At 40.1% G+C, this 13,346-nt stretch overlaps 1 protein-coding gene across 1 annotated transcript; it reads right to left on the bottom strand.

The window, feature by feature from the left end:
- Positions 1–356: 356 nt before the first annotated feature.
- LOC145892642 (sperm flagellar protein 2-like) lies at positions 357–12,853 on the bottom strand. The gene is made up of 40 exons (XM_082982023.1): positions 12,726–12,853; positions 12,480–12,643; positions 12,032–12,106; positions 11,845–11,961; positions 11,678–11,784; positions 11,433–11,592; positions 11,242–11,369; positions 10,970–11,123; positions 10,376–10,459; positions 10,200–10,304; positions 9,732–9,919; positions 9,183–9,330; positions 9,007–9,123; positions 8,594–8,789; positions 8,313–8,420; positions 8,027–8,148; positions 7,745–7,947; positions 7,430–7,557; positions 7,148–7,291; positions 6,950–7,083; positions 6,730–6,863; positions 6,546–6,671; positions 6,150–6,395; positions 5,897–6,053; positions 5,620–5,757; positions 4,731–4,906; positions 4,574–4,656; positions 4,027–4,240; positions 3,845–3,966; positions 3,384–3,606; positions 3,004–3,190; positions 2,783–2,915; positions 2,595–2,716; positions 2,109–2,291; positions 1,665–1,796; positions 1,516–1,592; positions 1,158–1,230; positions 868–1,071; positions 635–760; positions 357–498 (listed from the first exon to the last, which is right to left on the bottom strand). Exons 1-40 carry the CDS (start codon positions 12,781–12,783, stop codon positions 424–426), a joined length of 5,571 nt encoding a protein of 1,856 aa, XP_082838149.1. The 5' UTR covers positions 12,784–12,853; the 3' UTR covers positions 357–423.
- Positions 12,854–13,346: the final 493 nt, after the last annotated feature.

The following is a 13,346-nucleotide window of genomic DNA, read 5'->3' as shown; positions in this document are numbered from 1 at the left end:
ACGTAGGACCTGTCATGTGACATGCGGGGGGCGATAAGAAACCTCTACATCACTTATGTCTTCGGGATGAACTTCCTGATAAACTGCGGGCCCCTTTCTTTCATGCGCGGGGCCCGGATTGATCAAATCCCGGTTCAACCGATAAAAAAAACAGCAAAAGATGCAACTTTGCTTGCATGCGCTTGTTACGTTTGTCGGAACAAGAATCTGCGGATAACAGAACAAACTTTGCGGCGAAACCAAGGCTGGAGGACAGAACTAATGATCTTGACAGATCATAAATAGCTAAACTTTACTAACGATTCGAGCCGATATACTTGGCAATGTAGCACAATTTTAACTAATGTATTGACGCAACGCGTTTATATAAAAAACTCATTAAAATGCATATACAGTGTAACCGGTTCATTAAAACTTTGTGCTTCACGTTTCCTGTGATTGTTCATCTTCTGCGTCAAGAGCTTGAAGAGTTTGACGCGTAAAGATGGATCGAATATCCTGCATCAGAACAGAAATAGATAAAAATTTCTTTAAAACCCAAACGGAAACCCAAAACCACCCAAATTGCAAGTACGTGGGCTGCACTAACTATTTTTCCACTATTAATAAAGTTGCAAATGTGTCAACAACGTACCGGGCATCCATGGCGTTTGGTCTCAAAAACAACATTTTCAAATACTGGGTGTCGCAACAAAGTTTGAATTGGGAGCGATTCTTGATCTTCAGCACCAAGTTCCATGTACAATGTCCTGATGTGGTCCTAATGATGCCATAATTTCTTCGGTTAAGTTCTTGCATTTGGAATTAAGAGATTCAATGGGCTTTCTTAACATTAAAAAAGAAGTTTCGTTGCCAATCGTCACTCACCATGGAGTATTTTTCCTCGGGATCTTCGGACAGGGAGAACCGATGGGAATCTCCAATCCGTGACCTTCCGTGGTGGAGAACGAGCCACCAAGCTTGTGGATAAACGTGAGACTGCGGAACCGCATCCACATCAAGATGACGATCCCTCGCACTTCCTTCCCCTCCTACGCTGCCAATCGCATCTTCAGGAGCAACCTCCGATTCCTAAATAAATCAGGATTCATCATTGAATTTTGCCTACTTTCGACATATCAGCGTCGATTTGGAACTGATCAGCAAGAAAGTGTTACCTTGTCAACTGCTGGTCCTTCAATCCGCTTCGATACTTTCGGCATTGGATTTCCTGAAGCCACGCTCAAAGCCCTGTGGAAACGCATCAGTATGTTTAGACTGATAAGATTTACGATGTACAGTCTCAACAACTACGTGAATAAAATATTGTGTTTGTTCAAGTGTATTTGAAACTCGCAAACTCGCAAAGGGATTTTTGTTCGGGTAACAACATCTTAAATACAGAAACAAACATTCTGCTCAGAGGTTTGACAGATTGTTGAATGTAATAGTGAGCAGCATATCGAATTTTATTCATACATTAGGAAATAACCACGGGGAGTTCAATCAAAATCCACAAACTATTTAGTCAATTACCTGAACATTCCTTGCAGAGGATCTCTGTCCATCGCAAAATATAAGAGCATGTTGACGTAATCGATTCTTGGAGGCATCTGGACAACGAAATAATCCAAAATTTAAACAAGCCTACTATAAACGAACAAGATATATCGAGTGCTTCAAACCTGTTCCCAGTCAGCAAAAATCTTGAAGAACAATTTGCGGAGGTTGGAGTTTCGGTTGTAAGGATAAGGATCTTCCGGGTCTTCCGGGGAAACAGGTCTTTCCTCCTCACCAGCGTTGAACCAAAGATCAACCTTCGACGGAAGGTAAATAAGCATTACCAACAAGCAAAAGAGAGCGTAGGATATGTCTAAAATACTAAAATATTTGTATATGCACATTTGTTTGAGCCAACAGGAAAACATCACACAAACCAACTTCGCACTGCATGAAACGCACAGATTACTGAGTCCAAATCAAAACAGTCGCCAGTTACCCTGAGGAAGCCTTGTTGGATAACAGGCGAAACGTCGGTCAAAAAAGTTACGTTTTTATTTTGCCAGAAGAACAAACTATTAAATTACAATATGCCTGGCAGCAACAGAAACATTATAGTCAGCAGTTACTTTGTTGTATTGATCCTCGGAAATCCATCCGTTCTTCGCGACGTCGACCTGAGTGAAATCCTGCCTCACTCTCAACAGATCCTGGGGCGAGGGACGTGGGAAAGGTTGGGCAGCGAGTAGAAGAAACTTCCTCCAGTCGATGTACTGGGATTCGGGAGAGAGGATGTTGCTCAGCTCAACAAGCTGCGTCACAGATAGTTATGTGTATACTTTGTTTCGGGTGTTTTCTGATAAACCGGTATTGGAACGCTTGGTTGTGAAAAAAAAAAACTATGAAAGTGTTTGATCGATAAAGCGATTGAGAAATATTTAATCCGAGGCGCAGTTTGTTCGTGTTGGTATTAGGGAGCATAGGCGCTATGAGAAATTATTCTGAATATGCGATTTAAAACTTTTTAGAAACTGTTATTGCAATCGTCAACAAATGAACCAAGCTATTATCAAAATTTTTGAATCCCTCCTTGGATTTTTTAAACGTTCGCTTACCTGTGGGTACGTCAAGTTCATCCACATATCAGGAAATACATCTGCGCCATACGCCACAGCTGCAGTGTCCGCCAATAACCCCACGAATGCTTTGTTAGTGAGCACTCCACTGGGCGCGACCTCTGAACAAAAAAAACAAGGGTTACGTGACACAATACTTGCAGCGGCAACAGATGCTGTCAATTTACGTTTGAACTGGGCCGTCAGATATTCTATCTGGGCCACAGTGAAGGCATCAGGGGTGGTTGTTTCTACCGCTGGAGGGCGTGGTGGAGGACTGGGGGTTCGAACAACTTTGATATCGAGGTCAATAACGAATTCCTAAGAAAAGAAAATTCGCCATCAATAAGAACAAAGCTTGATAATTATTAAAAAAAAATGTCTCAATTATTAGTAAACGCCGACTAACGTCTTGTTCCAGCTTCATGTAATGATTCATCTTGACTCCATTTTCAATGTGTTGCCTAGCAACCTCGCTCAGGTTGTCGATAGCTCCCATTTCACGTAGATATCGCGCACCCAACCAGTCAAGCATATCAGCAAAGCTTTGCTCGGCATTCGCGCGAAGATCGCCAAGCGTCGTTGTCGCTCTTCTCCTGAATAAAGTCACACACAACCGCTGAACAATGGGCATATTTAATCTTGCTGTATTTTTACAAAAACATATTGTTATATTTCATTGCTATGATACACTTTTTCACTCTGTAAGTAAGATGTAAGTGAAGTTAAGATTAAAAGTGAATCAAAAACATTTTTCGCATGTTTGATAATTGAACTTTCCAAACTTACTTGATGACGTCGAGTTTTTGTTTGACGGAAATTTCCTCCTGCTGCAAAACCGCGAAATACTCGTCTCGCATCCGCACCGCTGTCTCCCTCTTCTTCTTCACCTCCTCACTCTCCTCCTCCACGGGTGTGGGAGGAGTGGGAGTGGGAGATTTGCTCTTTCCTCCTTTCCCCCCTTTTTTTCCCTTCGCACTCTTCCCGCCACCTTTTTTACCACCTCCGCCCGCTGGAATTACAACACTGCGAGTTTTATTGACGTTAAGTCAGTTTGTTGAGAAAACACAGTTGAGTTTGGCGTTGACAAACAACAACGCTCCCCAAATTAAATTATTGAGTGCTCGCATTTTATTGTAGGACTTATTACTTATATCCGCGACTGATACTGAACCAGTTAAATTCTGGCAAAAGATTTGCAACCAGCTAATTTCGTCTACGCTGATTGCGAAGGGAATGCAACACACAACCTTTCTTGTCAGCATTGGCTTGGACAGCCTTTGCTTTCTCTTCCTCATCCTTAAGTCTGCGTTCTTCTTCTTCCTCCGCTTCCTTCTCGGAGATGCAAGTTTGTACGCAATTAGTGACGACACTGCGAAGAAGAAATCCACTGAGTTTCCCGACCCACTAACTCACACCACAGAACTTATACCTCGCGGCAAAGTTGAATCCATCTGCGATTGTTTTTTCTTCCAAATTCACATCCTGGGTGGGTGATTCAGTGCCGGCAGGTGGAGCTCCTTTCCCCTTCTTTCCCTTTGCTGCATCATCGGACAGCGCGTTGCTGAATGTTGCTCCTCTCTGTATGAGCGGAATTTTGGTGCGGCTTTCCGCGGGCGAGACTGCGCCTTCGGCTGCGACCATATCTGGACCAATATTTGTGGAATTGACAAACTACACCTAATTTTTAATACGCTTCATTGCAATATTTGAGAAATTGCACTACATGCTTCAACGTTTTTACGTTTTCTTCTATAATTATCGGTAAAATGTCGTTTGATGAAAAAATAAATCTGCGCAGGCGTAAAAAAAACATATATTCAAAGAATTGTGCCTGAAGGACAGATTCTTTGAAACTACAATACGCCTGGCACAAACCCAATAACATGATACACATATCGAAACCAACAGTTAAAATATACTTGGCAATAAAGTTAATTATAATTTATGCACAGGATGAGTTAACGTTAAATGGAAACCTGCTGTTGATTCCTCGCTCGCTTTCTTCGTAACTTTTTTGGTGTCAATCTGAGAAGCTTGAGGTGAAACAGAAGCCGAGTCTCTGTAGAACAGAATAATTGTTGATTAGCCGCAAACTTCACATCAGACTAAAAAAACACGTTGAATTTGACTGACCCCCCAATGGTTGAGGAGCTCTGCACAGCGCTGGCATCTTGGCCAACTTCAAGGTCAACCAGAGGCATACGAGGCAACTCGCCTGCCGGTTTAATTTCAGGGGGTGGTTTGCTTTGCATTCCCACGTAATAATCTTTCACAACCCGAACCGTGTCTTGAAAGCGGTCGATCTCACACTGGAAAGTCGGATAAGATCAATACATGGTTGGCCAAAATTTAGCTTTCTACACGGTAATCCTGTAACACGTTTTCTTGCGCCATTAGTTTCCACCCTGGCAGCTCGTGATACAATCTCACCAATGTGGGCAATGAAAAACATTTATTCAAGCAAGTGTTGAAAAGTTTTTCTTTTGATAAAGCGAGGTAAAAAGCAGTGTAAAGCGGACAAAGCAGGAGCTGCGTACTGATCATCTAGCCTGCAGCTGAGTTGTCGAAATGTTTTTTCGTGTGTGGTTTCACGCCAGTCAAAGGTATACAACGTCCAAATCAGGCAAATGGTGCTGTTTTTCACGTAGCCTGCAATGCCGTTGAGTCGTTTTGAAATCGCGATCACGATGTGCAAATATACTCGCAATTTTTTTGTACAATTAACTCATCCTCCTTTCATTAGAGTATGTTAATATTTGATTAGGATTAATTTCAGTTCATCTCACTTCCAGTTACAATTTGGTTCTGAAATTATGTTACCAATAAAATTGTTTGCTTTTTCGTTTACTGACTGGTTCTGGAGTATATAGTTCGCTACTTGATATCGTGACATAATGCGTCACTTTCTGTGCCCGTTACGGACATTTTTTGTCAAGGACCGACAGCTTAAAACTGTACAAACCGAACATCTGTATGAGTAAAATATATCAATGTATAAACCGTCGAACGGATTGAAATGTACCTGCATTAGAGACAAGTAATTGTTAGTGAGCAGCCCAAGATGATCTTCAAGCCATCCTTCAGTCATGAGGTTACTTCTCTCCTTTTCCATTTCTTCCTTCCTTGTGTCGCAAATATCCCACAATCGCTCGCGTAAATCCTGGCCATTTAAAACACACATATATACCTGTGGTGATCTCCCATTACAGCAAACAATTCAAACTTATAGCTACAAATTGTGACCACAGTCTAATCTCACTTCCTGGCGTGTACAGATACTTTACAATGGGGACACTTACGTCAAGTCGCTGATGTAGTTCGGCTTTAGTTTCGTCATCATCTCTGAGGTCATCGGCTATGTCGTTATAGTCTTGTTGCCATGGAGTGACGAAGGCTTGCTTCTGGTCTGGTCGCCTCAAATGTTCGCGGAAGTCTTTTCTCACCTCATACGTGTATCTGGTGACGTAAAGTGTTTGTATTGTGAAAGTTGCATTGCTATGTTAAGAATTGTCATTTTCCCGCCTAGAAAATTTGCCACCACTGATTGTTCACCTGATAATGTCTTCCCGTTCGTTCCTAATGGCACGAAATATGAACTTGGTGTTTTTCAGATACTGAAACTCGGCGTTTTCCCAGTACGGGACGCAAGCATGAACCAACGGAAGGGGCAGATCATCATCAACATATTCCCAATCGGGATCACCAGGTTGCGGTTTTGGAGGGCCCACAACTTCTTCCTCAACAGGTTCCGGAGGTGGAACTGGAGTAGGTGAACGAGATTTCTTCTTGCCTTTCGAGCTATTGGAGCAAATTGTGAACTCTGTTAAAATCAGCTAAGTACAGTCGTTTTTTGTTTATAGCTCTGTGATAATTGGTGTTAAGCCTCCGCAATTCATTTGCGCGTTTTTTGACAAAAATTGGGCATAGTTTCTATAAATTTTTGCTCGCCTTTTGCCAGAAGCGGATCGGCTTCTTGATTTTCCCTTCTCACTCTTTTCAGCACTTTTCTTTCTCCCGCGAGGTGAAGACTTCGGTGATTTGCTGTCCGGACTTTGCGAAGACCGTTTTGATTTCCTGAGAACAAGATCGCCATGGAACAATGTCACAGTCGCAAACCCGCAGCTCAACTCACTTGCTCGCTCCAGAACCTGGTCTCGACTCCGTCTTCTCCACCGGCGGTTGGGTTTTTTCCGACTTTCTCTCAATGTCTTCACTTTTTGTTGCAGTTTCCACAGCAGCAACTTCTCCTACACCTTTGTTTTGAATCTGAAATCATGCATTTTGTTTGAAGACGAAAGGTCCAGCATAAAATTACGATAATACGCAATTGCATCCGCAGTTTCCATAGTTACCTTGCGCAAAGTTTCGAATAATGCTTTCTCCAAATCTCCAAACACGACCTCGCACTCAGCTTCAGCGTCCACGTGACGCACAACCGATATTTGTCCATAAAGCTGTTCTATTTTCGGCCAGTTGTCATGGAAACCTGAAAGGCAGAAGTAATGCGGAGTGAGCGTTATTTCCTATCGAGGGAAAATGTTGGAGCGCACTTGAAATTCTGTGCTGAACTTGTTCCTTATCGAATGCTGGATCGACAACGGAAGCGACCTTTTCTGCTTTCTCAATCCCCGTGCGACTACCGGAAGGTGGTCGGCGAAATTCCTCGTGAAACATTTCCCCAGATTCGATGGCCTCTGCGCAAATAACAAGCAACGAGTCATAATTTACTGTATTTCAGTCGAGCTCGCAATCTAAGACAACAGTTGTTTGGTGTCTTCCCGGAGTAAGTATATGCGCGACATAGTTTGGTTTTGTTCAATTTTTGCACTTACGAGTTCTTCCCGAAGACCGTTTTAGGACAAGATCGTCGCTTACATCCAAGGCAAGGATGACGTCAAGACCACAAGGAGCGGGGGGCTGGGGTACCGCAGGTTTGGGGTCTTGCACCAAACTTGATTTCCTGCGTCAGGGAGGACAGCGTTTTATTATTAACTTGCGACAATCGTTTTTAGCGACTTGTGACATTGCCCTCAAAAAAATAAAAAGACTGCCCAATGTTTTCCCGACATAACTATTGTACTAAATAAAATACAGTGTACAACATTTGGGAAGACAGATGACGCTAGTCGCAACTTTATCTAACTTACTTGCTGGCTTTCCTCTTCAAAACTCCAACATCAACCGAAACATCATTCCCAGTTAAAACTTTCTCGAGCAAAATAGCCTGCTGCGCTGTGGCGGGGAAACCATCAAGTACCCAACCGGTTCCTTCTGGTATTTTCCGGATGGCTTCGGCCACAATTTCAACCAGCACGGAGTCAGGAACAGATTGACCCTTCTTCAAATAAGTCTGAAATGAACATTTTTTCCGTGTAGGTTTTTGCTTTGAACGTGAATGTCAGGGCCTATTTTTGACGTTAATTACTTACCAAAGCTTGTTGACCGAGTTTTGCGCGTGCAGATAATGACGGAGGTTGTTTGTCGACCGATGTCGACGATTCCTCACCTGACAGTTCCTTCTCAGGATCTTTCTTCTCCTCTCCGTCGTCAACTGATATAAATGTGGGAGGATTGAGACGTTATGATGTTTGTAGGAAGTTGGTAAAATAATTAGAATTTTTTTTACGTGTAGTCTGATTTTATTGCCAAAGTCTCTCTATCGATGTAGTTACTTCGCCTGAATATTGTCTTTAATAGTACTGGCTCGGTACTTACTAACTATGGATTCCATGAGGGATGGTGCGCTCCTGTTATCGTCATGAGCTGGTGTTGGGGGTTCAATCGTGATGGAAGTGACGCTAACAAGTACGTCATCACTCGATTCTACCCAACATAACAATTTAAAACAACTTGTAGCAAGACGACTCTTTTTTGTGTAGAAAGAAATCATTGCGAAAGAATAATTTAAAATGCAAATGTGCACGCCACAGGGAACGCAGTTGTTTGCAAAACTATAGCGAGTTCTTTAAAGGTTAGTTTGTTTATTCAAAACCTACTTTCGCGGGGTGATATGGAGAGTTCGCCATTCTGAAAAGCCTCGACCGACTTGGAGAGGAGATGGTCGAGTGCCAATCGCACCAGGCGATGTTGGTTCACCAACCTCGATATGAGGGTTGTCTTGCCTGAAAACATCTTGCCAAGGACTGCGGCACGAACTGGAAACTCGGGAAATACGGGACGAGGTGAAGGTGGCTGGTAGAGGGAAATCACAACCGTTTACAAAGTGTAAAACCATAAGAAATAAGCAAATGTATAGAAAGCTATTCAGATCAATTACTAAAATTGAATTTTTTTCATTCAAAGTTTATTTTGGATTTGATTATATTTATGAGTTGCTATGTATATAGTTGAAATGGTCGATAACCCATTTTTGTCAAAATATTGCCGGTAATTTAACATAAAAACTTACAGGAGTTGGTGCCACGATCTTAAACATTCTGTGAAGAATGTGACCCAGAATATTGTTGTTGGTGTGAACCGGTTTCTTCTCGACGTCGTCGCCAGGCAACCACTCGCCAATCATGTGCTAAAACGCATATTAAATTTAGTTTTCGGCAAAACTTGAAAGGAACTGCTTTAAATTACCTGGTATTCTGCAAAGTCGAGGCCGTCCAATATTTCGTCTTTTTCATCCTGAATAGCCGCTTCTTGATCTTCTGTTTCGGTTTTGTACAGGGGCTTTCCTGACATCAGCAGTTCACGCCACTCGCGAATCAACTTATCAGGAACTTTTCTGTTTGAGTTGTATTGCATCGAGTAAAAACGACTCGAAAAATATGAATTATTCACGACATTGCTTTTAATTTCGAACTTTAAAATAAGAATCACAAGCTCCAAACCTATACGTTTATATATGGATATAACAATGTTTAAGTCGAATGTGCATATATATATATGTATTCGTATGTACAGTAAGTAGCATAACCTTTAATTGATAACAGATTTTTTGAAAAGCGTGAAAATAGTAATATACAATGGTGCACATCACAACATAAAAGCCTTGCACAATATTTAATCCTTTTGATTATGTTTAGCTACCATTTGCAAACACTGTGTTGCGAATTGTTGCATGGCACAATTAAGCAAGTTCACCTCAGATAACAAAACCAAGAAGAAAACAACCACTTTCCACACCTGTCAGTGAGAAGTCGGTACTCGGCAATCTTGCAGGAGAAATCCACTATTGAACCAAGTGTGTCCTGACATACGTTGTAATGTCGACGGTAACGTGTTTGCGACCTTTCAGCCATTATCTTGACGTGCAATTCCTTCTCCCGTGTGATTTCTTCCTCATAATCTTGTCGAGCCAACTTGCACAACTCCTGTATGTATAAACATGCATTTAGCATGTATTTAGGATCAATAGCATTTTAGCTTTGGCTTTCCTAATCGGACTCATCAACTTCAGGTATTTTGCACCCATGTATTTAGCATTTATACAAAAATGTAGTATCTTAAGATGGACATATTAGACAGACTAAAATTACATGCATTACATGTCTGAAAAACAAAACTGGAGGTAAAAAGAGTTTGACAAAGTTACCCATAAGCGATGTGTTTGCTAATAAGTCGTAAATATGGCGTGTGCAAAGTAACACTTACAGCTTCACGATCCAGAGCTTCCTGAAAATCTTTCAGCCTCCGAGCTTCAACTTGCTTCTCTTGAAAGATGCGATTTTGGCGAATTGTTTCCTTTTCCCTTCGTGCCTTTCACAAAATGTGTCAAATACAGCATTATTTTTCACTTGCTAATTATGTTTTCCTGTACAGATTGGTACCTGCATGAGTTGTACGGCTATTCTTCTTTCTTGTTGGGATTGGCGCATAAGACGTTGAACGACTTGTTCCTGCCGTAGCGATTCCTGCAAATATAAAACATGTATTAAAACAAGAAAGTTCGGGGTTGTTAAATTTGCTTCCAGTACTCGGCGGAAAACCGATATCTGTTGTCGTCACGTTGAACTTATAATAACGGTTTCGTTTAAAGTAATTTACTAATTTTTTTGAAGAAAAGCATGGTCACTGTCTGCAATTTTGTAGTCTATGTCACAAAATCATGCAAAACTGGTTTGCATTGTATACAAACGACTATTCAAAAAAAAAATTACAGTTTTAAATGTTCTACATGTAAAGTATATTCTCTAGTAGCAATATTGCTGCTTTGCCTCTAGAGAACATGCCAGAGCTGAGCAAGTTAACTTTAGGCTTTAGTATGAAAGCAAATAACTATTAAAATGAAGTTTAATTATTGCACATTGTAAATCATTCAAATAACTTTTTGCGTTTCCCTCATAAACATATCAGGTTTTTCATATTAGGAATTGATTTGTAAATGCACATGGTGTTTGCTTTGTTCGAAAAGTAAGCTTTACCTCTTGGGAGTGATGAGCTTTCATTTGGTCCACAAGCACCTTCCTTCTTCTCTTTGCTCTCTCTTCCCTTGCAGTTGAATCTTCTTCCAAGCGATTTTTGATACGTTTTAGGTATTCCACACTGCTCTCCATTCCTGTGTCATCTTTGTCCAAGCTATTTCAAACAAAAAAATATGATATAAAATTATTGAGAAAATATCACAAAGTTATGTGTTTGCAGGGTAAAATGTCTTCAGACAAAGACTGTCATATACATTTTAAAAGGATATTACCTGCTTTCATCCTGTTGTGAAGATGTTGGGGCAACAAGCTTTTTGAGATTCTTTTCAAATCCAGCAATTTCAGTCATAACAGTTTCAGCCTCTACTTTTCTTCTTGCTTCTCTTTTCTCATTAATAGCCTTAAACACAAAAAAATCACATAATGGTCTATGTTAAAAAAAAATATCAATAATACTTTGTACCTTCAGAGTTTTAGAAGGTGGTGGCTTTGGAATGTGAACAGTAGCTGCTTGTATCTTTGCCAGTAGTTCAGTTTGTTTGTGACGCATCAAGCGGGATTTTTCTAGAGCAGCTTGTCTATTTTCTTGCTTGATTTTTTCATATTTTTTCATTTCCTTGTATCTACAAATGTTTTAAATACAAACTGTATTCGTCATAGTAGGGAGTAGGTTTTACAGCAAAGGATTATTGACGATTTTGCAACTACCTTTCAGTCATGGCTTTTCTCTCATTTTCCTTTAGTTTTTCTTCGAAGTTGGCTGACACCTTGTCTAGCGTTAAATCAGATTCACGTGGAAGTAGTGTTTTTAACCTCTGCATATAGAGGAACAAGGTTTACAATGTATCATAACTATGTATTTTAGTGAGACCCACCTCCTTATAAAGACCACTTTCAATTTGTTCCAACTTCATTGGGGCAGAAGCACGCATTGTTTGCATTGCAGCACCTGTCAGGTTGCTTTTTACCTTCCTTTGCAAGGCAACATACAGCTACAAGTCATAAATGCACGTAAGTTGTCTTGTTAACTGGGATATACAATGGCAGACAAGGTGAAATTACCTGATACAACAATCTGGTTGCAATCCCATGTTTCAACATCATAACGTTGTATGCGATGTTTGTATCAAAAGGAATCTGCCAGGAGGTTTCATATAAAAAGTGTTTATCATAAAAAAAAGATTGAAAAATTGCCACAATCATTTTCATTTTGCTGACAGAAAGCTTACAAAAATACTTGGCATAAACACATAAAACCAGTTGTTGGATTTAGTCGGTACCTGCAAACCAGTTCTTGTAATTTAATAACCTACATGAACCGGTTGTTTAAGTTTTTAACAAATTATGTATCGACCTATATTTCACTTCCCTGGTTGCTATGACATTCTGCTAGTGAGAGAATCGGATGCTAAAATTGGAATGCCACCACTGCACAAACGTAAGGTTTGTGAATACATATTCACAAAGTTTTAGGGGTGTAAATTAATGTTGCTAATGGAACAAAACATACTTGCAGCAAATGCAGAGTTGGCTCAAGCCTTGTGAAATTATTAAGCTTGGCATCAGCTGTGTGACCCTTTGAAAACTTATCAAAGTCATCTTGCAACTGAAACTTGTGAAGAATTTCACCAATGTAATACCCTGATGCAAAGTCTTCAGCAAATGTTGACTTGCCTAAATTCGATAAAAAAGAGTTAGTTCAGACAGTCTGTACGAAAACAACTCTTCCTTTCAGCTTTTCTCATTTAATACCTACCTACTTCCTTTGATATTTTCACTTCTTCATTGATCCACTTACACAGTATGTCTGTCATATTTGATGTTGTTTTCAATGCCTATCATGCAGACATTTTCACTGATATAAATTTTTGTTGTAAAAAACCTAAATAAACATGAAGCATTAGTTGTGTTACATGTTCAGGCATAAGGTTGCCAAGTTGGCCCTTAATTATGGTAAAAATGTGACAATACAGTAAGCTCAAGCTTATGTTTTGATGCAGATAAAGATCAATGACATTTTGGAGCTACAGTTTAATGATTTTCTGTTTAACATAAGCTGTGAACTGTAATTATTCTGTGGAGCTGCACACCTAATTATATGCTCACTCAAAAAAAGTTTTAAGAAACACAAACCGTAATTGTGAATTTGTGATAATATAGTATATAGATAGGCCAACAATTCAACCAGTGATTACTTTAAAGTGATCGAAACTATACTGACAATTTAAATTTAAGTATATATCCAATAAAATCTTGTTAAACACTACCAAACAAATTTGGAAAATATTGATCAAAGTAAATCAACATCAAAAAATAAAAGCGTTTGAGTTTATTCTGCTTTACATTGCACGCCGACTGTTGCTATGACAACGATTTA

This window comes from Ascidia mentula, chromosome 1 (genome assembly GCF_947561715.1).
Source record: "Ascidia mentula chromosome 1, kaAscMent1.1, whole genome shotgun sequence".
NCBI lineage: Eukaryota > Metazoa > Chordata > Ascidiacea > Phlebobranchia > Ascidiidae > Ascidia > Ascidia mentula.
This window is presented reverse-complemented; position numbering and strand designations above follow the sequence as displayed.